This window comes from Drosophila albomicans, chromosome 2R (genome assembly GCF_009650485.2).
Source record: "Drosophila albomicans strain 15112-1751.03 chromosome 2R, ASM965048v2, whole genome shotgun sequence".
NCBI lineage: Eukaryota > Metazoa > Arthropoda > Insecta > Diptera > Drosophilidae > Drosophila > Drosophila albomicans.
In genome coordinates this window covers 1194229-1221089 of record NC_047631.2, presented here as the reverse complement: position 1 = coordinate 1221089, position 26861 = coordinate 1194229, and the positions used below count along the sequence as shown (strand labels likewise).

At 35.7% G+C, this 26861-nt stretch overlaps 2 protein-coding genes across 6 annotated transcripts in view; one reads left to right on the top strand and one right to left on the bottom strand.

Annotated features, from left to right (window-relative positions):
- The window catches only part of LOC127566116 (uncharacterized), a 38687-nt gene extending 14403 nt beyond the window's left edge, over positions 1-24284 (bottom strand). Inside the window, exon 1 of one of the 5 annotated variants that reach the window (XR_007955404.1) lies at positions 23962-24284. Coding sequence is in view for 3 of the 5 variants with exons in the window: in XM_052007723.1 (XP_051863683.1) it covers positions 23962-24025 (64 nt within the window). In the remaining 2 variants the exon portion in view is untranslated. The remainder of the gene's footprint in view (positions 1-23961) is intronic. The other 4 variants (XR_007955406.1, XM_052007725.1, XM_052007723.1 and 1 more) reach the window with 4 other exon arrangements.
- LOC117573133 (tubulin alpha-2 chain) lies at positions 1957-5313 on the top strand. Its single transcript, XM_034256067.2, has 3 exons — positions 1957-2017; positions 3526-4050; positions 4217-5313. Exons 1-3 carry the CDS (start codon positions 2015-2017, stop codon positions 5036-5038), a joined length of 1350 nt encoding a protein of 449 aa, XP_034111958.1. The 5' UTR covers positions 1957-2014; the 3' UTR covers positions 5039-5313.
- Positions 24285-26861: the final 2577 nt, after the last annotated feature.

Sequence of the window (26861 nt, the reverse complement as noted above, 5' to 3'; positions counted from 1 at the left end):
GTTAAGTCAAATTAGTTTTGCAGTTCCTGTCAGGATCACTAGGAATTTTCTTCCACTTCTCATTTCACGTAGATCTACTAACTTTGCTTGCCATAATCCCTTCCGTATTCTGTGTGTGAACTATAATAATCTCAATAATCTCAATAATCTCTCTCTAGTAAATCTATTCCTTTGCTTATTATCCTTATTATTAGCTTATTTATCGAGTATTAAATTGTTATTTATCTTATTATACATTTATTCTAACATATTTTTAATCTAATTTAATTAGCTGTCCAGCGTCTTTTAATATTTATTCGCGGTTTTCGTTTAATGCATGCTGTTCACAAATTTATTTTGTTTTGTCCGCGCGTCAACAAGCCCGTGCTTGGTATCGCTGGGCCACTTGATGGTACTGCCGTTAGTATGTCAACGTCCAAATAAACTCAAAAAAAAAAGAATATATAGTATATAGTAAACTTTATAGAATCGGAGATGCCTTCTTATGCCTGTTACATACATTTCCTGCCGGCACAAATTTATAATACCATTCTACCCTATGGGTAGGGGGTATAAAAATCCGAATAGGTTCTCTATACAATAAAATAGTGGCAGAAAATTATTATAGTATATCATTGTAAGGAAAGACTGTTGTTGTTGAAGCGTCAATATTTCAATCAAGATTATTTATTTATGGATGGACAGATACTATCAATAAGTTCTATATTAATGCTTGCACAAGATGTTTGGAGTGAATATAATGTATACTTTCAGATATTTTCGCTGGAACATTTATTTTATTTGATAAGAAGTAGAGGTATTACTAATAACAATCCAATGCTGCCTTGGATCACGTACATTGCAAAGATTTAGATCTCAGTACTTAAACATTGGATTTATTCATAAATCAGAAATGCAATTTAAATATTATATTTGCCAAATTGAACTATTAAATGATTTCGCCGTATCATTCTAGAAGCGGCTGTGTGTAAAAGAAGGATAGCTATTAAGCCACCCTTTCATAATCATTATCATGGAAAACATTATAAATTTCTGCCGGCAGGCAGGAGGAGGCAACTTGGACCCGATGGCAGAGCGAGAGGTTTACGATAAGCGGTTGCGAACTGATCTCTCTCTTTGCATTCGATTTATCGCTTCACATCGCTTCTAGTTTCGCTCTTACTTGGATCTCGTCGATTGCATATGAAAACACATGGTTCATCGATCTTTCTGTCCAATATTCAACGAGCATCTTTATTAAAAAGCGAAGTTCACATGTATGTAAATAATGTAATGTATATCTTTAGCTGGTAACATTAAAATGTTCATAGTCATTTTTAAAATTTTGTGGATATTATTGAATTGAGACGATATATCAAAATTATTGTTTAAGAAATAATTTGATATCGCAAAAATATTCTGATGCAGCAGGCATTTAGTTAATTTATTCGACAATATAGTATATTTTATACTCTGTGGTGTATTGTATATGTGGTTGTACTAAATCGATATACCAAATAAATCATTTGATAAATTGTTAGATTTTAATGATATATTTATTCGGTATTTTTTAAGAATTATTGAAAATATGTAGCGGTTATCTTACAGTCGAGTACACTCGATTTTAACTTTCTTACTTGTTTTTTATTTATCTTTTTTAAAGTAAAGGTGTGTAAACCTAAAATAAATATAATTCAAGTACTGCTTTAAGGTTAGGAGAAATGTCCATTTACACAATTTTCTCTGAATTAGACTTTGGAGGTTATAATAACATTGGGTTAAATATAAAATACAAACACACGCAAGCAACTATTTAAGAATCGATGGCTTTCCATTGGTATGTCTTTCATGAACTGTTCTTATTCTCTAAGCTACCCTCGTATACGCATATGGTCTTGTGAATGTTGAAGATTTTTTTTTCATGAGGCGCCTATAAAATGATGGTTGAATCTTCGATTTTGTTAGTAAATATTCGGCTGTGTTTCATTACGGACAAAAGTTGGGATATTCCTATATTTTACTTTATCTATTCAATATGGTGAGTCCATGCTCGACCGATTACTTGCCTTTGTGCGACTAGACATCTTGAACCTGAACTTGTATATTTGCAATAAACAAGTATCACCATTCCTGATAATTAGTATGTTCATGTGATAAGCGTAAAAGTTAAGAAGAAATACATTACGAGCTTGCATTGCACATTGGGATGAAATGCCTTTATTTTGGCCAAAACCTAAAAAGTTCATTGTAATATATCAATAATGTTACAATTATTTCAAGCTTAGAAATGTCCCTAGACATCGAAAATATTAATTGGTATTTTATTGTGCAGCCCTCGACTTGCACCGGGCCGTTGAAAGTCAGCTGTTCTTGCGTGCAAGCTTGCTGACTAGACAAGTTTCTTAATTTTGGCGTTCTCGTATTTTTAAACAGTTTGACCAATTAGAATACCTTAAATTGAAAAATGTTCCGCATGGTATGTAGAAAACATTTGTATAAGTGTTTAATTATATGTGCTTTTGTGTTGTCATGTTTTTAATGAAATACGTAAGCAGTAGTTTTGTTGGTTCTAATCTTAAAATATTTGTGTTTCGTGGAGCATATCTAGCAAGATACAACAGGATTCAAATAACAACTTATGTGGTAGTTTGAGTTATTATGTGTGTATTCAGATAGCATTTAAATAATTTGCGGGGGGGTTAAATATTTCAATAGATACAAGCAAGTTTTCTATTCGTCGAGGTGACTTACTAAAAATTTGGCTGGATACAAATCGCAATGTCAACGCCTCTTTTGACTGGGTAATTCCAAATGATTTTCGGGAAAACGATTCAGAGGTGATTAAAAACATTAAAATATAAAAAATAAAAACTAAAAAAAATAAATAATATTAAAAAAAAAAATAAGAAAATGGGAAATTCACAAATAATATAAGCAGCAAATTCTCTAAGTTTCAACTTTCTAGCTTTAAAATTACGGTTGTGGCCAAAATAAAGGGATTTCATCCCAATGTGCATTGTAAGGCGTTCTTTTTACTCAAAGGATTCATTTTTAAGAATATAAAAATTCGAATTGAACAAACTTAAAAATTGTGTACCTAGTACACAGAGGCTCTAATTATAAAAAATTTGGCGTCCTGTGTGTCAGCCATTGACTCCGTAAGATATACCGGTCGTCATCAGCTTCAGCTATAAGGAACGCTGATATTACTTTACTTTGCTCGTGTAGTTAAAAAAACATCTGCAGTGTTTATATTATACAATTTTGCAAAATAAGTTAAAGCTTAATATTTTAAAAATATTTTATTTAATTATTCTGTCAAATCACACTTTTCTGAGTTAAGAAAAATATACATATAAGGAATATTGTTAACAAATTATTTGAAATTCTTTAATACCATTATTACACTATTGAAAAACCATTTCTGGAAAACATCTCGAGTGTACGAAGATATTTATAGAGATCCTGCTTTCCTTGAAAAATTTTCGTAACGGTCTATGGACTAAAATATAAAGTTGTATGTTAATAATATTATTTTGTTTAAAGAGAGAATGTATTTCAGTTCACATTGGACAGGCTGGCGTTCAGATCGGAAACGCTTGCTGGGAGTTGTATTGTTTGGAGCATGGTATCCAGCCTGATGGACATATGCCTTCGGATAAAACTGTTGGCGGTGGCGATGATTCTTTCAATACCTTTTTTAGTGAAACAAATGCCGGAAAGCATGTGCCACGTGCAGTATTTGTTGACTTGGAGCCCACTGTGGTTGATGAAGTGCGGACTGGTACATATCGACAGCTATTTCACCCCGAACAGTTAATCACCGGTAAAGAGGATGCAGCCAACAATTATGCTCGTGGACACTATACTATCGGCAAGGAAATTGTTGATATTGTATTAGATCGCATACGGAAACTAGCTGATCAATGCACCGGTCTTCAAGGATTCTTAGTATTTCACTCATTTGGTGGAGGAACTGGGTCTGGTTTTACATCGCTACTTATGGAGCGACTATCAGTTGATTATGGAAAAAAGTCAAAGCTGGAGTTCTCAATCTACCCAGCTCCACAAGTACGTATAACTATATTTATATACATATATATATATTTTTTTTTAGTTAAATAATGTAGGTTTTTTATTTAATTATTAAAAGATGTATTTTCTTTCATAATGTCGTTATTTTAACTATATATATGTATTTACAATATTTTAATGATATACAAACCATTTTATTTAGGTTTCGACAGCTGTTGTAGAGCCATATAATTCTATTTTAACAACCCACACTACTCTGGAACACTCCGACTGTGCATTTATGGTTGACAACGAGGCCATATATGATATTTGCCGACGGAATTTGGACATTGAGCGACCGACCTACATGAACCTAAATCGTTTAATTGGGCAAATTGTTTCCTCAATAACGGCATCGTTGCGCTTCGACGGAGCGCTCAATGTAGATTTAACTGAATTCCAAACTAATTTGGTTCCCTACCCACGCATTCATTTTCCTCTTGCCACATATGCCCCAGTAATTTCCGTTGAAAAAGCTTATCATGAGCAATTAACCGTCGCGGAAATAACAAATGCTTGCTTCGAACCGGCCAACCAGATGGTTAAGTGTGATCCCCGGCATGGAAAGTATATGGCATGTTGTATGCTGTACCGAGGTGACGTTGTTCCCAAAGATGTGAACGCAGCAATCGCAACAATTAAGACAAAACGATCAATTCAGTTCGTTGACTGGTGCCCAACCGGCTTTAAAGTGGGCATAAACTATCAACCACCCACTGTCGTTCCGGGTGGAGATTTAGCCAAGGTTCAACGTGCAGTGTGCATGTTGTCAAACACTACGGCAATTGCTGAAGCATGGGCTCGTTTGGACCATAAGTTTGATCTTATGTATGCCAAACGTGCTTTTGTACACTGGTATGTCGGCGAAGGTATGGAAGAGGGTGAATTTTCTGAGGCCAGAGAGGATCTAGCTGCACTGGAAAAAGATTACGAAGAAGTTGGAATTGATTCAACAGCCGAGGTTGACGAAGGTGATGAATACTAAAGCAGTATCGACGTAATGACAAGCACATTGCACAACTCTAAAAATCAATAAAAACCTTTGACCATCTTCCCTTTTTTAAATATACACTTGGAAATGCAAGCATTAAAAACAAAAACAAAAAATATAAAGCAAAATAAATACACATATTCACAAAGTAACATGTGTTAAAGAGTTAGTCGGCTATGAATAACCAGCTTTCAGAACTTATTGGACAAAGAAAAAATTTAATTTTATTGCAAGTTTAATAAAAAATGTCATGTTTATTGTGTTTAAAAGTTTTCATTTGAAATTATTTTAATATAATTTTTCAATTAAAGTGCTCTTCGGAATATAGTAGGTTTGTCGTTGTTGTTGTTAGACCATTATATTTATATTTTCTTATATACATCCATTAGCTTGTATATTGTACATCATACATATGTACGTCAACGTAATGATACATATGTATGTATGTATGTACATACATAAGTGTTTTGGTATAGACTTAGAAAGCCTTACGCATTGTCATGTACTATGTAGGGAAATTGCATAAGGAGGAACGGCAACGAAAGCGCACCAAACGACAGGCCTTCGAATTGATCGTCTTTTCGATTTATTTTAAACATTTTATTATGCTTCTCTTTATTTCTTCTGTTTTTTCAACTTTGGTTTTTAAAGAATTGCAAAGTAATTTGAAATATTTTAAGGCGCTAATACTTTATTTGATGCAAGTGCATCTGCTTCAATGATGCAGTTTGTTTCCGCTTCACATCATAATAACCAACTCGCTCTGCATTGCATTGCGACTCCTTTAGCCGCCCCTCTCTTCACAATAGACGTTTATGGAATGACGCGGGCAGAGGCTCTACTAAACGGAAATTTCAGTTCAGTCTAAGCCGCGTATTAGCTCGATCCATTTGAAAATATATTGCCAGCCCCATTACTAACCTACAGATCTGATTTCTTTGTAAATTAATTTCAACCGTAATCAGAATAGTTTAATAAATTGCATATTCGTCGTTAATATAGTTGTACTGTTCGATAAAAAAACAAGTAAGAAAGCTACAGTCGAGTGTGCTCGACTGTGAGATACCCGCTACCCATTTTGAATGGAAGCAAAATATTGCGGTATTATTTTCAAAATATACCAAAATACTACAAAAATACTAAGTGGTACATTTGGTATATCGATATATTGCCGCATTCAAAATATACCATAGACGGCAAAATATACCAGATGGTCAGCCAAAGCCCCTAGTAAGTAGGCCTTTTTGTCTATGCAAAAGTATTTCTTTAATAACTTCCACAATTTTTATCTGATTGCAACCAACTTTTTAGGAATCATAACTACTATAGTTATTATTGTATATACCAAACTCGAAACTCTAGCTTTAAAATTACGCTTGTTATTCGATTTTTTTGATTTGCGGTGGCGGAAGTGGGCGTGGTAAAAATTTGAAACAAACTTGATCTGCGTGCACACATAACAAATGCTGTCGAAAAAAGATTATAGCTCTATCTCCTATAGTCTCTGAGATCTAGGTGTTCATACCGTCTCGACTGTTGACGCTGATCAAGATAATATATACTTTATAGTGTCGGAGATGCCTTCTTCTATCAGTTACATACATTTCCTGCCGGCACAAAGTTATAATACCCTTCTACCCTATGGGTAGCGGGTATAAATATAGATTAGTGGTGTACAATGTTCGTCAAAACATCAGTCGCTTAATTTCACAATCAGAGTTGAAGTTTAAGCAGTTGATTTTTATTTGGAACAGCGGTCAAAAATACTTAAATTAAATTGAATTTATTTCATCACAGGATTTTAGTTTTATGTTTTAACAGACAACATATTCTTTAATTTATTTTCCATCTTATTGATAAGTAAAAAATAAAAATAAAAAGATTCCTATGACAATAACGGTTCTTTATTAAACTATTACTTTGTATCATTTCAAGCTTTAGAGTCTAAAGTTTAGACCTCAAGACATGCGCATATTTTGTAAAATGGGTCCGCGATCCATTATTGAGAAGCTAGAAGACGTCATAGCTCATTTTAATGATGGGTGCGTCTGTGTGTTTCTAAGGTGCGTATTAGAGGTGGGCGCGGGCCTGTATTTTAAGGCCCGGGCCCGCACGAAAACAAACTCTTTTTTGAGAGGCCCGGCCCGCCCGAACACGAAACTTTTTCACTAAGGCCCGGCCCGGCCCGGCCCGGCACGAAACTTATATATATATATATAAGGAAATTCAAAAGACATGTAATTTATATATACATATATATATTTATTAAGGTATTTATATTGAATATTGTTATGTATTTAATGAAAAACAAATTAATTCATATTTTTATTTAAAAATAAAATTTTTTCTACATTTTTGCTTTTAGCCTAGTGCGTTTTTCATTTAAACCATGGCCCACAGATTTGATAATTTCACAATAGGCCGCCAATTTTTAATTAGTGGTGTGCAAACAAGTAAAATATTGTATAACCAAATCAATAGTAGCATCGATTAAAATGCGATAAATGGCGGTTCTAATTCGATCAAATCAAAATTGTTTCAGGCCTACTTCGGGCTTTTACGGGCCTATTTCGGGTTTTTACGGGCCGGGCCTTTTTTCTAAGGCCCGGGCCCGCACGAAGCCCGTACGAATCTTAATTATAAGGCCCGGGCCCGCCCGAACCCGCTCCGGGCCTGTGTAAGCCCGCGGGCCACGAAAAAAAGCCCGGCCCGTGCCCACCTCTAGTGCGTATCATCATTTCACGGTTTGTGTGTATAACAAAACAAGTTAGAAAGCTACAGTCGAGTGTGCTCGACTGTGAGATATCAGCTACTCAAGTTTGCTTCAAATTTTGGCAACGCTTACTTCCGCCCACGCAAATCAATAAAAATCGAATAACAAGCGCAATTTTAAAGCTAGAATTGCGAATTTTGGTATATACAATAATAAGTATATTGGTTATGATTTCTGAAATTTGGTTGAGATCAGATAAAAATTGTCGAAGTTATTAAAGAAATACTTTTGTATGGGCAAAAACGCCTACTTACTAGGGGTCTTATTTGCTTTGGCCGACAATCTGGTATATTGTGCCGTCTATGGTATACTTAGAATGCGGTACTATATCAATAACCAAATATACCACTTGGTATATTTTTAGTATTTTGTAGTATATTCGGTATATTTTAAGAATAATACCGCAAAATATATTGCTTTTATTCAAAATGGGTAGCGGGTATTTCACAGTCGAGCACACTCAACTGTAGTTTTCTTGTTATTATTGTCTCAATTCACTGGATCCAGCTTCTCTGAGCTGGAAAAGATGTCACCTTATTAAAAGATTTCATTATGATTCAGTGATTTCAACTATTTTTCTTGTATGCAATTTCAGCATTTATTTAAGTAATTTCAACAGATTAATTTATAAAAAAATATATTTTACACAACTCCAACTGCTATCTTTTTCATTATAAAAGTATTTTAACTCGTTTTTTCATTCTAACAAAAGAACGGCAGCCTGGCGATAACTGATTGTGACGGATTTATCGGTCGCTCACCAAAACGAAAATTGTAGTTGCCGCTGTCAAAATTTTATTACCGAATTCAAGGTAGGTTCAGTAATAAGTTGTTTTAAAAATAATTAAATGCCTGTTGTTGGCATGTTGTTGCCAACATAGACAAAATATAATAATTTAAATTTCATGCGAGGATTTAGATGGCCTGCTTTATTGTTCTTCTGGCGGTTCGAAATTAACGTCAATAAAGCAATGAGTCAAATATTTTTTTCCTTTTGGAGATAATATTCGATTTAATGTAGAAAAATGCATTTACTTTTTATTTCGACAAGACAGACAAACTTGCTCGTTTTGCAAATCGAAAGAAAGTTGTGAAAGTGAAAACAGGAGCACCAATTTTTCGCGTACGTTTTCAATTGAAATTAAATTAGTTCAAAAGAATAATATATATAAGTCCGTATTATCACCATACAAATATGAGATTAGCAATTTTCAAGAAGTAATCATTAATAATCAATTAATTGACAATAAGCAACATGATGTTTAACTAGATCAAAATAATAGTGAACAGTTATTAAACACCACTCTATCGTGCGCCTCGGCCACTTTCCCGCTATGAATGAGATTAAGTAGCAGATAATATTGAGAACCTTTTAGAAAAAAACTAATTAGGCATGGCGAGACTTATTCCTTTAGAGTCTTTGTCGATATCAGTGCTGTGGAATAGCTGACCTGAGATCCACAAACTCCACATGACAAAGTAAATAACTAGTGTTGATACTCCGATACTGGAATGTACATACTTCTGTGGATATACTCATTAAGAGAGAAACATTAATTAAAACTGTGAAGTTAGCTCATACGAAATTTAAAGTAAAAAATTTGTGTTGCAATAATATGTGATTGGGGCCATAGAAAGAGGCGTCAAATATTAGTTCATCTGTTTCTTTTAATAATGGCATTTATTTAAAAAGCGTGGCCATGATTTTTTTTTTTACAATTTTCGTGCAAAATTTAGGCACATAGAGGTTGGTAACTCTACGGCCATACTAAAATTTTCGGAACCTGCGAAGTATAATGTTGTCTCGCAGGTATTTATTCATTTATTTCCTAGGAACAGCGTTTCAAGTTTCAATTATTTGTTCTTTTAGTGTGATTTAATTTCAACTTTGTAAATGCAACTAATATATCGATATCAAGGAAAGTAAGATATCGATGTTTTAGATACTACTAAGACTTTGTGAAGCAGTAGAATCCGGTTATAACGACGCTGCTTATGGCCGATATAATATAGCGTCCTTCCGGTTATTGTGTCGAAAACTCGATGACTTGTTGGGTATTACAATACATACAAATTATATACATACAAATTAAATTGATTAAAAAATTAATTAGTTGTATTTTAAAAACCTATGGCAACCATAAAATAAACAAATTTTTTCTTTTCTCCTTTTGGTTAGTGGGCCTTCCGGATATAACGACGGTCCCTTGAAAGTCACTATAACCGGATTCTAATGTAAAATAGAGTAAAATATACAGTAAACACAACTAAACACAACGATATTCCCACTGCAATATTACATACCTATGCGAAGGTAACTTACATTAGCCGGTAACAGCAAATGGGAAATTTTGCTAAGATCTCTTTAGAGAGAGCAAAATAGTCACTGAACGCAACTGCGGTCGTGCGGATTCAAAACCAATACCCTTGGCAAGGAAGCGGTTTGATCTGATATTAGTAACTTGCATAATGCTTTGATATCCCTTAGATAGTTAGATTGAAGTACACTTAGCTTCGACGGGACTTGAGCTGGCGCTGAACCCACTCATGGAAAACTGCCAGACAGATGTGTGCTTCAATTAACATCCACAACTACCAATTACGTCATACAGTTTTTAGAGAAAGACTGCAGGCTAATACTTTGCATTTGAAATGGTTACTGTTTGTCGCTGTGTCTAAACGATTTGCGCAACGTTTAACGGTTACCGGATGCTGCAGGCTTTTGAAAAAAATACATATGTACATACTGTGAAACTTCTGAGATGAAACCTTCAAAATATTTGGACGTTGACGTACTCACGGCAGTACCATCAAATGGCCCAGCGATACCAAACACGGGCTTGTTGACGCGCGGACAAAACAAAATAAATTTGTGAAAAGCATGCATTAATCGAAAACCGCGAATAAATATTAAAAGACACTGGACAGCTAATTAAGTTATCTTAAAATATGTTAGGATATATGGATAAGAAGATGAAAAACAATTAAATACTCGATAAATATGCTAATAATAAGGTTTTGAGCAGAGGAATAGATTTACCTTAGCAAACTACGTTATTGAGATTATTATAATTCACACTAGGAATACGGAAGGGATTATGGCAAGAAAAGTTAGTAGTTCTACGAGAGATGAGAAGAGGAAGAAAATTCCTAGTGATCCTGACAGGAACTGCAAAACTAATTTGACTTAACAGCTCCAAGGAGTCTATTTCCCCATTAATTAGTCTCTGTGTGAAAACAGCACCTTGCATAGTTCTACGATCAGAAAGAGAAGGAAGGTTTAGTAATAAAAGTCTACTGCGATAAGGTGGTAATCTAATATTAGGATTCCAATTTAAACTACGAAGAGCAAATAACAAGAATTATTTCTGCACCGACTCAATCCTATCTTGATAAACCCTATACTGGGGATTCCAGACAAGATATCCGTACTCAAGGATAGGAGACAGGGAGACGTACAAAGTTTTGGTAATGAAGGGATCATTGAACTCTTTCGACCAGCGTTTTATAAATCCCAGAACGCCCATGGCCCTATTTACAGCAGACAGAATATGTTTATCAAATTTTAACTTTGCAGCAAGCAGAACCCCCAAGTCATTCACAACTTCAATTCGCTCTAAAGAAGTTTCATATAAGACATAGTTATTTACCTGGGAAGAACCCCTACAGAAGGTCATAAACTTACATTTATTGCAATTGAGATGTAACATATTTACTCTGCACCAAGATTCTAGACGATTAAGGTCACATTGCAACAGTGACATCGCAAGAATATAATTAAATGTCAGGCAAAGCTTAACGTCATCAGCTTACATAAGTAATGCTCAATAATAGAAGGAAGATCATTTATAAACAAAGTGAACAATAGAGGACCCAAATGACTATCCTGGGGCACACCAGAAGTAACTTGGACACATTTAGATACAAAACCATTATAATAAACATTCTGAATTCTGTTGGAAAGGTGTGAGGAGATCCACTCAATTAGGCTATGAGGAAACCCTAAAAGATTAAGTTTATACAGTAAGAGGTGATGATTTACTGAGTCAAAATCCTTACTAAAATCGGTGTAAATGACATCTGTTTGCATTTTATTCTCAAATCCTTTAATTACGATAGAAGAGAACTCCAATAAGTTAGTAGAAGTAGACCTAGATTTCACGAACCCATGCTGGTAAGGTGAAATTATAGATTTATATAGGTGTTGAGAAGTTATATTTTTTTCAAATGCTTTCGGAATCGCAGAAAATTTACATATACCGCGATAATTTTAAACTTTAGATTTGTTCCCTTTTTTTAGGACAGGTATAATGTATGACTTTTTCCAGATTTTTGGAAAAGAGCATGAGTTTACGGACAACTCAAACAATTTAAAAAGCTGTTTACAGATACTACTAGCACAATACCTTAGGACACAATTAGGCACTCCATCCGGACCTGCCGAAAAAACAGGTTTCATAGCCAATAGTTCCGTTAAAATAGAGCATTCAGTAATTAAAGGACTAAAAATACAATTAGATGAATTGATGACAAGGATAAGAAGAGAAATTTTGAAAACTTGAAACAGAATATGTCGTTTGGAAAAAGTCCGCAAATAAATCGGCAATACCAGGACTATTAGATACTGTCATATTCTCCAAAGACATAAATGATGGCGATGACGCGGATCTACGCTTCGAGTTAACGAAGTCATAAAATCGTTTTGGATCACGCTGAAATCTTATTCTGCACCTACTCAAATAATTATTATAACACTCATTGTTATGAGTGCGAAAAGCAGCTTGAGCAACAGAATAGCGGAGAATATCAAGGGAAGAGACAGTTTCCTTGAATTTTTTGTAGTCACGACTTACGATTTTTATACCCGCTACCCATAGGGTAGAAGGGTATTATAACTTTGTGCCGGCAGGAAATGTATGTAACAGGTAGAAGGAGGCATCTCCGACCCTATAAAGTATATACATATATTCTTGATCAGCGTCAACAGCCGAGACGATCTAACCATGTCCGTCTGTCCGTCCGTCCGTATGAAACACTGGATCTCAGAGACTATAAGTGATAGAGCTATAATTTTTTTCGACAGCATTTTTTATGTTTGCACGCAGATCAAGTTTGTTTCACGCCCACTTCCGCCACCGCAAATCAAAAAAATCGAATAACAAGCGTAATTTTAAAGCTAGAGTTACGAATTTTGGTATATACAATAATAACTATAGTAGTTATGATTCCTGAAAATTTGGTTGCAATCAGGAATTGTGGAAGTTATTAAAGAAATAAAAAATTGCATAGGCAAAAACGCCTGCTTACTAGGGGCTTTGGCTGACAATCTGGTATATTTTGAATGCGGTACTATATCGATATACCAAATATACCACTTATTATATTTTTAGTATTTTTGTAGTATTTTTGGTATATTTTGAAAATAATACCGCAATATTTTGCTTTCATTCAAAATGGGTAGCGGGTATCTCACTGTCGAGCACACTCGACTGTAGCTTTCTTACTTGTTTAAATTTGATAATTTCTTAGTAAACCATAAGGGTTTAGCAGACAAATGTGGAATACTTGATGGAACACAAGCATCAAATAGCGAGTTCAAAGTAGAATAAAAAAATTTAACAGCTATATCCAAGTTCGTAGACAAAGAAAGTTGGGACCAGTCAGTTTGAAATATAAGCAGGTTTTCCGAAAACAACGAGAACGCTCACCACAACGTACATACATTAGACTCTGACGCAGTATATGGGAGCTCCAACGAAATTTCTAAAGTGGGATGGCAAGGGTCTTTGGGCGAAGATATGGGAGACGTTCTCGATAGAGAACACGAATCTGGGTCTAAAACAAAAATAAGGTATAGAGATCTGTTTAATCAATTTGAAATACCATTAATCTGAGATAATTCTGAAGCAATTTGAGCATCTACTGCAATTAAAACCCCGCCACCACGTCGAACCTTGCGATCACGTCTGTATAAGGAAAATCTACTAGAAAAGATTTCCGTATCAAGAATGTCATTCTTTAACCATGTTTCAATGACATTGAAAGGGAAAGACATACTATTTAAATATAAGTCAGTAAGTTTACTGCAAATACCTCTTACATTCTGATAGCCAAGAAGTAAAGAGGATGTTAGTTTTTTGAACTGACAGACATAGAAGAAGGCTTTGAAATAGAATTCTTGCCACTACTAAGAAGAGAAACCGGAGACCGATTTTTCTTTTTAGCAACAAATTCTTTGACTAATAGGTGTTCCGGCCAAAATTCTTTACTGCAAATCATGCTAAATTGTTCAGCCGGAACACTTATTTTAAAATATGAAATCTCCCGTTCGTACGAGAAATTAAATTTGTCCACCTTAATACTGGCTTGAGATTTGGACTTAATATAAGCCCGAACATCATCAGATGTCGTTTCAGGGGCAAGCCTTAAGACAAAAATCTGCTTAAGAGGTGGCACCGCAACTAAAGTGTTGCGGACAACTGAGGTAGGAGCTGGACGCGATTCTTCTATCGTTACAGCACTAACGATCTCAACAGAGGATGGTGATGGTTGAATTTCTTCAACCGTCTCCATCTCAGTCGACAGCAAAATCGTAGCCGGAGCAGGAGACTCCAATCTTAATGACGTAATGTCATGATCTGGAACATCCAGAGCTACCGAAGGTTGAGGGGACGGAGAACTAAACGACATTAATTCCCCAGCAGGTGGTACAGATAAGCTTGGAACCTCAACTGGGACAGAAAGCTCGATTGGGGTAATCGACAGACGCGTATTGGCCTTTCGGAGACTCGGTCAAGGGCTTCATACTCTTAAACCAGGAATCCAAAGCGGAGAAGCTATCGGAGAGTTTTTTAAAGCCCGCCAATATATCTTTAAAACCAGTTCGCGTCTGCCGTATAAACCCAGCAATATCGCGTTCAGAGTCCCTACAGTATTCACAAGTCCATCTCAATCCTGACTTGGCTGAAATTAAATCAACAATACGGCCGTTAAAGCCAGCACATTTCTCATTTGCAACGTTGTCGCATAACCAGCAACAAACAAAACCCATTTTGGCACCAACCGGCACCCGGCATTTCTTGTTATAGCAGACTAACATATTGCTAAAACAAAGATTATTAAACCAATCAAAAAATTAAAAAAAAAAGAAATATAATCAAAATAGATAAATTAATTGCAAACTAATATGATCTGTACTTACGAAGAGCACAAAACACAGAGAGTATGCACAGGTCGAGCGAGACGCACGATAGAACGATAGCCAACTACAACACCAAGAGAGGGAGAGTTACTATTCTAAAGAGCGTTGAGAGCACGATACCGGTAATGTTTCATATTTTTACTTACATTTGTGCTTATGCACAGATTCATATCCCTATTATTTTAAACACAATTAATTGCATTTGCGTGGGCTGACATACAAATCAAAAGAAAATCACGCAATCGAAATTTGATGCTGCTTCACTACGATGAGCGACATTCGTTTGCCCCAATATTGAAATTGCCTTGCAGACCCAGTAGGAAATGCGCTTGCAAATACCCAGTTAGTAATATAGTTTGGCAGCTAACATTCGCGTTGTGTGTTGCCAATTTTCAAGTGAACTGACCATCTCTCAATCAGTGAACATCTACCACAACTCCTTTGGGTCAACGGTTTCGTTTGGTGTTGTCAACTGCAATAATAACAATGCCATTAAACGCAATCGCAACTGGCGACTGTAGATATTCTCTTAGCCATCTTTTCCAGAATTGTTCGTCTAACAGATTTGAAATTCAGAATCTTATGGCAAGTCTGGCACCGTATTGTATTTCGATGTCTCGTTCGCGCAGTCCATTGGGGTGGCACAACATGAAATGGTTAGGTGTGAGGGCCTCCGTATCTGCCGATTCCAGTGGAACGTACGTGAGTGGGTGTGAGTTGAGAATACTCTCTATATTAGCCAACACAGCACGAAGCAATTCTTCTCGCACGCTATCAGGCGGAAGGAGTTTGTACAATTTTTTCGCATGCACCGTCCATATGCGGTGAGCTTAATGAATACGAGCTCCACTTCTAGGTATTTGTTTTCCGCATCCCTAGTCGGTATCCACTCCACTTCATCTCTTAGTACTCTTCGCACCTCGGAAGTTAGTCACATTATCAGACAACATTCATTGTGAGCAACCACGTTTCGCTTTGAATGCCTTTAGAATGCAAGGGAAGGAATTTGTTGACAATGACATTGCGGTATCCAGGTGTACGACACGTACTAGTGCTGCAAAAACATCGGCACACTATCGATACTATCGATGTTTTTATTTTTTAAAGAAAACATCGATGTTTTTTTTTGCGCTATCGATGTTTTGTTTGAATGGATTACCATCACAAAATTTACTAAAAGCGCGCGAAGCAGGTTTGGGTAACATTATAAATTACAGATTATTTTAAAAGCTTGGCTTAAATTGGTGTTGGCGGTCGTACGATGGCTAGTCCTGTAAATAGAAAGCGTAAGTACATGTTTCTAATCTGTTTGAAGGTGATTAATTCATGGCTTGTGTGTTTTCAGGCAAGGCAACTATCACAACAGGCAACGACAATGCGGCAAGCAATTGCGAAATAAATGATTCAGATGAGGAGAATAGTAGCTGTATTCTGAGCATCAATGCAGCAGCTATGCCTGGCAAGTCAAAAGTTTGGCAATTTTTTGAAAAGGCGGAGGATGGCAAATTTGCGAAATGTAAGTCGTGCGCAAAAATATATAAGACTAGTGGTAATACTACCAACTTAAGAGATCATTTGAGACGTTTGCACCCATCTCTTAAAGTGAGTGACCTGCCAAAATCATCAAATACCATTTTGCCATTCATAAATAAAAAATATGACAAGTCTTCTGAACGCAAAAGTAAAATCGACAATGCACTGTCCGAGTTTGTCGCTTGTAGCATTCAACCTTTCAGTCTCGTTGAGGAAAGTTCTTTTCGAAAATTTGTTGCTGTTCTTGATCCTCACTACGAGTTACCATCAAGAACAACTTTAAAAAATGTTAACATGGAAATGCGCTACAAGGAAATGACTGCAAAGTTGATGTCAATATTACAGGATATTGAAACTGTAGCTATCACCACTGACTTGTGGACGTCAGTAGCAAATATGTCATACATTACTATAACATGCCATTTTGTTGACGACAATTATATTTTGCGTTATGCTGTTCTATCCACAATGTCTTTAAAAGATGAAACAAACCACTCCGCCAATAATATTGGTGACACATTAAGTGATGTGCTTCAAAAGTGGAACATATTGGACAAGGTTTCCACAATTGTGACTGACAATGACAGATCTATGATCAAAATGTGTGAAAATTTAAAAAAACGACATCTGCCTTGTTTTGCCCACACTCTTAATCTTATAGTAAGAGAATGTCTTTCAATAGACATCATTCAAATTGTAATAATCAAATGCAAAACATTTGTCACATATATTAAACAAAGCAACATCGCATATGCGAAATTCAAAGCGGCACAGTTGCCAAACAAAACATATGGCTTAAAGCAAGAAGTGCCTACCAGGTGGAACAGCGCCTATGCCATGTTAGAGAGAATACTTGCGACCAGAGAAGCACTTGGACAAGTTCTGCTGACCACTCCCAAGTCACCGCCACCTCTAACTGCGGAAGAAGTAAATGTAATAATGGACATTGTAAAGCTGCTCGCACCGTTTAATGACGCTACCCAAAAAATATCGGCTGGAGCAACTGTGACGATTTCTCTAATCATACCATTTGTCTGCGGACTATTAGAAAATATGGAGGATATCAAAACAACTCTTCGAACGGATGAAGGCTTTAAAATGCGTGAGCTTCTCGTGGCAAATATAAAAAAAAGACTTTTAGAATACGAAAAACGCACACCAACTAGGATTGGAACTCTGCTCGATCCTCGTTCCAAAAAGGAAGCATTTTTATCGCCTTTGAATGTTCAAGAAGCCACAAAATTATTAGAGAATGAAATATCTAATATAAACAGGAGTCTGGATATAACGCAGGAAACTTCAGAACCGCCAACACCAATAGAATCAAGCCAACCACTGCTTAAATTTTTAAAAAGAAACATCGCGCAAAAGATAAAAAATTGTCGAACTGATTCTATTATAACCCTGCGACAGTACTACCAAAGTGCCAACATTGACGAAAATCGAGATCCGTTGAAGTATTGGAAAGTAGGGTAAAAATTATTTAATAGTTAATGCATTATTTAATTGTAATTTTATCTCATGCAGCGAGCCATCAACGACACAGCTCTCCAATTGTATGCCAAGAGAATTTTGTGTGTTCTAGCAACGTCAATTGAGAGCGAGAGGATTTTCAGCAAAGCTGGAATTATAATTTCAAATAAAAGGGCATCCCTTAAGCCCTCAAATGTGGATAAAATAGTGTTTCTTAGCAAAAATCAATGGATAAACGAATAATTATTATTACTATTAACATTTATTATAAGTCCAACGATCTCAACAGATCTCAAAGCAGAGCTTTTGGCCTTGAAGGCTGTTATTATTATTTTGTTGATTTGTTATTTTTGATTTGCTTACTATTCATTGAATTAAATTTATTATTTGTTTTGGTTTAGAAAAAAAACTCGCTTTTATTTAAGATTTTAAACTTGTATATCAAATAATTACAAAAAAATTGTTCTAAACATCGATACTATCGATGTTTTTTTTTTAAAACATCGGAAACCTCGATGGTGCCAAACCTCGATGTTTTTGCAGCACTAACACGTACAGTCCTTTGGTCGCACCCTCACTTGGTGGAACATTTCGTCCCGAATCAGCAATTGGACGTTCTTCGAAGCGTATGAGATTGCCCATAAATAATGTAAGTGTGTTAGGCAGTCGTCCATGGCTTTTTGCGGCAGCGTCCCACACTTAACGCGTTATTTTTTTTTGTTAAGGTTGGAAACTGTAAAGATAGGAAGAACACGTATTATACCAACTTTCCATATAATTTTTCATTGATGGTAGCCGCTTAAGTCGCAGAACTCAGAGTCAGGCAAGACCACTTTATCAAATCTCCAAAGCAGATTTGCATGTCACATTTTCGTTGTCATTGCTTCTATGATTTGCATCGAGCGGCCACAATTTCCATTGATTCCAAGGTGGCCGTTCTTCCAGCTAAAGCTTGTCGGATAATGCTCATTCATGGTTTTGGATTTCCTTATATCGAGATCGGGATATAGCGAAGGAGTGGGCTACCCGCCGTCGTTCCTAGAGACATGATCTATGACTCCTCACTGGTGGCAGACTGAGGCACTGTTCCCCAGTCAAAAACAACAAATTATTGTGGGTAATTTTACAAATTGCATAATGTTTCATATGTTACTTTATGTACATTCGTGCTCTGCTCACACATTCAAATCCCTATTAGTTTTAAATTTGAATCAAAGCCAAAATTCGCAGCTGCATTACTACGATGAGAGGCATTTGTTTGCCTTAACGGTTAAATTCTCATACATAAAATAAGAACGATGGTTCTTTGAATTTATAAAAAAATACAAATGCGAGACGAGCTCGACTTATTTTATTGATTCCAAATTATAAATTAAACATTAATTATTATTTGATAAAGAATGAAGATACCTCTGCTCGTTGCTCTGCCGGTGGCGCAATGCCAATGCTTTGTCGTTCCCAATGCTACTTTGTTGTTGTTCTCGTTTCCGTTGTAATTGCAGTCATTTCAATGTTGTTGACTGTTGTTGTTGCCGTGCCGCTGCAACTGCTGAATCTGTAGTTGACGGTATTGCGTCTTCGCTGGTGTGGTAGTTGTTGTTGCCGTTTCCGCTAACTTTTCGAGGATCGGGTTACCGCCTGGTGCCCAGATGTTAGTGACCGAAATATAGCTGACGCTGCGCACGTGTCGTTGGTTATGCGCTGCGGTGTGTTTTGTAACTTGCAGTTCGGTGCAACCAACTCTGGTGTTAACTCATATAACGAAATCGCCGATAAAAAAACATCTAGTAGGAAATACGCTTGCAGAACCGCAGTAGAAAATTTTATTTGCCCGCCAAACCAGGTATGGTGTTTTTATGCCTTGGCCGAGGCCTTATTTGGACAATTCTTAGCCCGTCTGAAAGCGTTCTTTTGTGGTAGTTAAGGGAGTATCTGTCTATTGTTTATGGTTCTTTTCAGTCCCCATTATTAACATGTCCGTATCAAAAACTCGCTGTATACATATTTACATGCTACAAATAAAATACTTTATTAATTAACATCAGACTTGAATGTTAGTAACAGTAGTTCACAAATATATACAACTTACCTTTGATTGTGTGTATAAAACACGCGATGAAAATTTCAACTTTCTCGTAGAATACTCATAAAAGAAATGATGCACAAAATGCTCGCGAACTTTTTTTTTTTTGTGAGTAGTGGTCGTTAGATAAATTAAATTGAGCTAAGAGGGCGCTCAGCCACGTTGAAGTACATGTCATTGCGTGATATGTCAATCAGTGGTACATACTGGACTGTACGTCTGTCACGGTCATGGCATGACACGAAATTCAATTGGGTTGGTTGAGCATATCAGTGCTACATTGAATCGTCTATTGCCCTACAGTTATGTCCTTTTATTTAATTCTTTTTTTTTATGGTTTTTTTTAGTTTGTGTTTTTTGTTTTGTATTAAAGAAATTTGATATTTGCCGTAAAAGCATTAGCAGGATTCATGAACAAGTTTTGAATGAGACCAGATCAATAAGTTAATATCAAAAAAGGTTATAAGACTTAATGTCGTTATTTACTTATTTTTATTAGTTTTTATTTTAAATTTTATTTTCTACTAGCTGACGCGGTGAACTCTGTTCCACTTTAAAGGCAATAATTCGAATTAGTTAATTTTTTTTCCGACCCGTGAAAATGCCACATATAATTGACCTTGGAAAAAACATGAATGTTCTAGGGACAAAATTACAGAAATTATTTGGAAATGATATCAATTCGCTCGATTCATCAACAGGTACTTGACTATTATATATAGTCCGCAATTGCTCAGAGAAATCTTCAGCAGATGTATCATTAAGCAATGCTACAACTCATTGAACTGTCGTCGCATGCAGACGTGTATTTATTGTGCTCCGGGAAAAAATATTCAATAAAATCACATAAGTGCAGTGACTGGTTTAAAAAAATCTACAATAACGCGAAAAGTCGCTCTTTGCGATGAAATCGCTAATTTATATATTGATTGATTAATTAATTAATATAAATCAGAACAATTAAAACTCTAATTAATCAATCTCGATTACAATGAGTCAAAACGACATTCGTGCACAACGTCACCGTGAGCAAGACGAGAGACGGCTCTCACAACAACGAAACAACGCGTACTTCTCTTTTAAAGCGACCGAATATAATGCAAGCTCTGACCAAGTGCGGTCAATTACTCCCAACTCGACCGAATTCTTAAACGTAGAGAGTATAAGAGCGCGCTACCATCGATGTCTCTGCAGCCTAAGAGCGCAGTAACCAGCACCGCAATTTCGCTGACAACGTCAACTGTAACAACAACAACCGCAACTACATATATCGACAGCGCTTTTAACGAAATCATCAGCTAGCAGCGCAAACATTACTACGTCTGCCGCTGCGCTGCCCGAAAAACAGAACAAAAACAATGAACATATTAAGCCGGCTGTGCAGACTGGAATGGATCGCTACATTCAAATTAAAAGGAAAATTCTCAACGTAAAATAACCCGTGGCAACGCTAGCCTAGCTGCAATAGAAACGGACATGAATTCGAACCGATTCAAAATCTTGGCGGACGCCTATGAGGTTGAGGCGGCCGAATCTACTCAAGTCGAGAAAAGGAAGCCAAAGCCTTCGCCTATTTATATACGAGAAAAAAGTTCCAATGTTCTCGTCAACAAAATTATTGAGCTTACTGGCAAGGATAACTTCCACATTATACCCCTTGTAAAGGGCAACATTCACGAAACAAAAGTTCAAATGAAATCTGAAGACAATTACAGAGTATTATCGAAATATCTTACCGATAATAAAAAGAACTTTTACACGTATCAGCTTAAAAGGAGCAAGGGCTTGCCAGTCGTACTTAAGGGTATAGAATCCGAAGTAACGCCTGCAGAGATAACAAAGGCACTACAAGAGAAGGGATTTAGCGCAAAGACAGTCTTCAATATCCTTAACAGGGATAGAAAGCCGCAGCCACTCTTTAAGGTTGAGCTCGAGCCAGAAAATAAGCCCCTGAAGAAATACGAAGTGCACCCTATATACAATTTTCAGTTCCTGCTGCACCGCCGAACCGCACAAACGCAATGGTCCGGTACAATGTGCGAACTGCCAAGAATATGGTCATACAAGGTCATACTGTAAACTGCACCCGGTGTGTGTAGTTTGTGGAGAGCTTCATGACTCCGTACACTGCCCAGCGAGCAAAAATGACTGCAACTCGAAAAAGTGCGGCAACTGCGTTGGCAATCACACTGCTAACTATAGAGGTTGCCCAGTTTATAAGGATCTGAAAAGCCGCATCCATCAGAATGGAATTACCGGCCGAACCCAAAATAAAACATTGAAAGTCTCCAGATCAAACCCTGAAGTCTTCTTCTCGACTGCAGCCAGATCCTCACTAGGACCTATTAACTCTGACAAAAGTGTGACATACGCAAGCGTTTTAAAATCAGGACCGGCTACCCCTGCCCCAAAAAGTTCATTTCTGCAATCAGCATTCCAAGAACCGAACATGGCTCAGCTGGCAAAAAACAACCTCGAAGCTATGATATGCAGCTTACAACAAAGCCTAACAGAATTTATGTCATTTATGCGCACAACTATGCAAGATTTAATGCGAAACCAAAATCTATTGATTCAAATACTGGTTTCACAACAATCCAAATAATGACTTCCCTACGGATATCTACGTGGAACTCTAACGGCGTTTCGTAGCATAAACTTGAGTTAGCTCAATTCCTGCTCGACAATCAAATCGACGTAATGCTGCTTTCAGAAAACACACCCTACAAACAAATACAATTTTCAACTAGGAGGATATACTTTCTACGGAACAAATCATCCAGACGGTAAAGCACATGGTGGGACTGGAACATAACAAATCTGCTAAAAACTACCTACAGGCCACATCTATAAATATAAAATTAAATACTGGCAACCAACTTACACTAGCCGCCGTATACTGCCCCCTCGCTTCACTATAGCTGAAGACTCACTAGGAGACCACTTCATAGCAGCAGGAGACTATAATGCCAAGCACACACACTGGGGATCTCGTCTCGTGACCCCAAAAGGAAAGCTGCTCTACAATGCCATTATCAACGCCAAGAACAAGCTCGACTATGTTTCTCCTGGCACACCTACATACTGGCCGGCAGACCCAAAGAAACTGCCCGATTTAATAGACTTTGCGATTACCAAAAACATTCCAAAAAATCTGATAAGCGCCGAATGCCTTTCGGATCTTTCATCTGATCACTCGCCTATACTGTTTATTCTACTCCGGCATCCAGGAACATTGGAACAATCATTAAAATTGACCTCATAGAAAACCAATTGGATTAAGTACAGAAAGTATATTAGCTCGCACATTGAGCTAAGTCCCCATCGCAACAATGAAGCCGACGTAGACAGCTTTGTTAATTCACTGGAGTCTGTACTTGTCTCTGCAGCTCAATCTTCAACACCTCAAACCATAAATACACAAAGCAATCAAAAGAAGACAAATCTACAAATCGAGCAGCTCGTCCTCGAAAAGCGACGCTTACGCTTAACACACTGTTAGATAAATTTTAATGTTAAGATTCGTAAACTTATTGTTAGTCTCAAAATTAAGAAGAAGATTCAATAAATAAAAGCAAAGTTCTTTCAAAAAAAAAAAAAAAATGTTTGTTGGCAGCTGCAGTTTCTTCACAAAGCGCCATAGATTCGTCGGTTTGACGCAAGCGTTTATTTCGTCGGTAGCCGTAGATCTCAGAATTACTGGCAGTGTTTGGCGGAAATCATCAGACAATAAAATCATTGCTCCTTCAAAACGGTAATTATAAACAATGTGGCTGCTATTCCAGAAGACGCAACCGCTATGTTGGATCTCGCACGAACAGTGGCTAAACCTACTGACCTGATGAATGTCTTACCTGTTCCCTGGTGAAAATGACATCTAAGAAATATAAACCACAATTTCATGTTCTTTCTTTCCATTGCAGTTTTTCGTATCCCTCTTGCGTTACAGATTTGTCGGGAAAGATTCGATTGTCTTGGTCACGGCATTAGTAATTAAACTACACTTTACTTTAATTCACCTAAATCTATATAGCACGACAATTTTGCTTGGTTCAACCTAATAAATGTGAAACGTTCCGTTTCTATTTTGACATACATGTCGATGCAATATAGCTGAAACAATCGAAACAATTAGTAAATGTTTTGTAAGGCGATTATGAGCACCCCTGTTTCATCGATATATCTAAGTACGACGATTTTGGTAAGTAGCATACATACATATGTCCTTCCCCTGGCTCTAAGCCCAATTAAACCTAAACCAATTTTAGCCATATGGCTAAAATAATAGGCTAAAATGAATAGTGTAACTAACTTCCTTTTATATTATTTATATAATTATGTTTTCGCATAACGCGAAGGTTAAACAAAATAAAACAACGATTTTATTTTTAAAAAACTTGTAGACGAACTTTATTGGTATTGCAAGATTAACGGGCTACGTGTCTTGTCTGAGGAAAGTGACTTTAAAAACTAACTTTACAATATGTTGAGTTTGAATAAGAAACTTCTTATTGCGACTTAGAGCTAACATATGTGCAATGTTTTGTGTATGTGATAGTGTTTTAATGCTGAGTCCTCAAATTGCACCAGAAAATTTTAATAGACGTGAAGTGGATGTTTTTTTTTTGACGTTAGTCGCCGCCGCGATAATTTTATGTTTAGAATATAATCTTTATTTGAACGCAATAGAAACTTTTTGTTTATTACGATTGGTCGCTGTCGTGACAAGTTTATGTTTTGAATATAATATAATCTTTATGTGAATGCAGTAGGATATTTTTGAGATAGGGGAATAATTACGAGAATGTGTCACATACGAGAAATGAGTGTGGTGGTGGATATGTCACTATATAGATTAATTACTAATTATTAATTAGCAGAATTCCTTATAATTCCGTTATATGAGTTAAAGGAAAATCTAATTACAGACAGACAGAACCTGAATCAATTATGTTGGGTTTTTAGCTCTACTTTACTTGTTATCCATCATAACATATCAATTGGGAATCCAATAAGACCAATAGGGAACGATTTAATATATTATTTATTAAATTATGTCCGATTTTTCATTTTCTCTGTTTTCCAATATTGACGATTTTTCAAATTTTTTAATTTTTAAAATTTTGCCCGATTTTTATTTTTCAATTTCCAAAACTTTGCCGATTTTTAAAATTTTTTTATTTTTTCTTAATTTTGCCCCATTTTTAATTTTTTCAATTTCCAAAAATTTGCGGATTTTTACAATATTTATAATATTTTATTTTAAACTTTGCCCGTTTTTCAATGTTTTCAATTTCCAAAATTATTTTCACGATTTTTACAATTTTTTATTTATTAAATTATGCCCGATTTTTCAATTTTCAAATATTTGAAATTTTTAGATTTTGCCCGATTTTTTATTTTTTTAATTTCTAAACTATTGCCGATTTTTTCATTATTTTTATTTTTTTTTTTAATTTGCCCGATTTTTTATTTTTTATAGAACACAAAATTTCGTTGATTTTTACACTTTTTAATTTTTATTATTTTATAGGATTTTTAATTTTTTGAATTTTCAAAATTTTGCCGATTTATACAATATTTTGTAAATTTTGCTTAGTTTTAATTTTTTTTTCAATTCCCAAAAATTTTCCGATTTTAATGTTTTCTATTTTTTAAATTTTAATTTTTTTAATTTCCAAAATGTTGTCAATTTTTTTATTTTATTTTTAAAATGTTGCCAATTTTTACAATTTTTTAAATTTTTCCCGATTTTTCATTTTTTCCATTTCTAAAAAATGTTGCCAATTTTTATAATTTTGTTATTTTTTAAATTTTGCACGATTTTTTTCAATTTTTAAAATTATGCCGATTTTTATAATTTTTTTTAATATTATTGTAAAGAAAAAATTGGTCAACAAATGAAGTAAGATCCCATGGATTGGTAGTAGTGGATGCACTCTTCATAAATCCGTGCTGGTAGGGAGACATTTTTGGACAATTTAGTAGCAGTAATTATAGTATTCGGCGCTAGACTAACTTCCCTTATGAGTGTTAGGATAGGGCGAGTAACTAAAAGAAGAATACGTACGAGTAGTTTGAAAAATAGGGGAAAGAGGTTGGCAATCGCTTGACCAGAGCCACCTTTGAAAATTTGTATACGATATAATACCATAGAGTGATGTGCGGAAAACTTTCCCTTGGTGTTAACACAATTAAAAAACTACCTTAGTTTTTAGAAAAGTTAACCCGACTTCGTGTGTATAACAGGATATTAAGAGTTTTCAGGATATGTAAGTGACGTTGATATGAGTACATAGTACATAGGTACATAGGTAGGATTGCAATGGTTGACGATTTCTGAATTGTGTACGTCGCTAGTAAAAGTGATAAATTTAATATATTTGAACTTTCTTGCTGCTGGCATAGTCTCACCAGCACATATGTACATACCTACATAACAAATGTACATACATATGTGAAAATTTGTAACAATTTTGTAAATTTTGCCAACAGCTTCAATAAAGAAATTTATATTTTTAAAATCATTATTATTTTATATTGTTATAGTAATTTGCTTTCTTGTAACTTGATCAGATACACTAAAGTACATCACACCAAAACACGGATTTGCATTTCGATTATTGTGATTACTCAATTATATGGAAACCAAACCTAAATTAATTTGTCACAAAATCAGTTCGGGGTGTGCCTATTTAAATATTTAAGAATGTACTGTGTGCATATTGACAAATGTCAGTTCACATTAGTATAT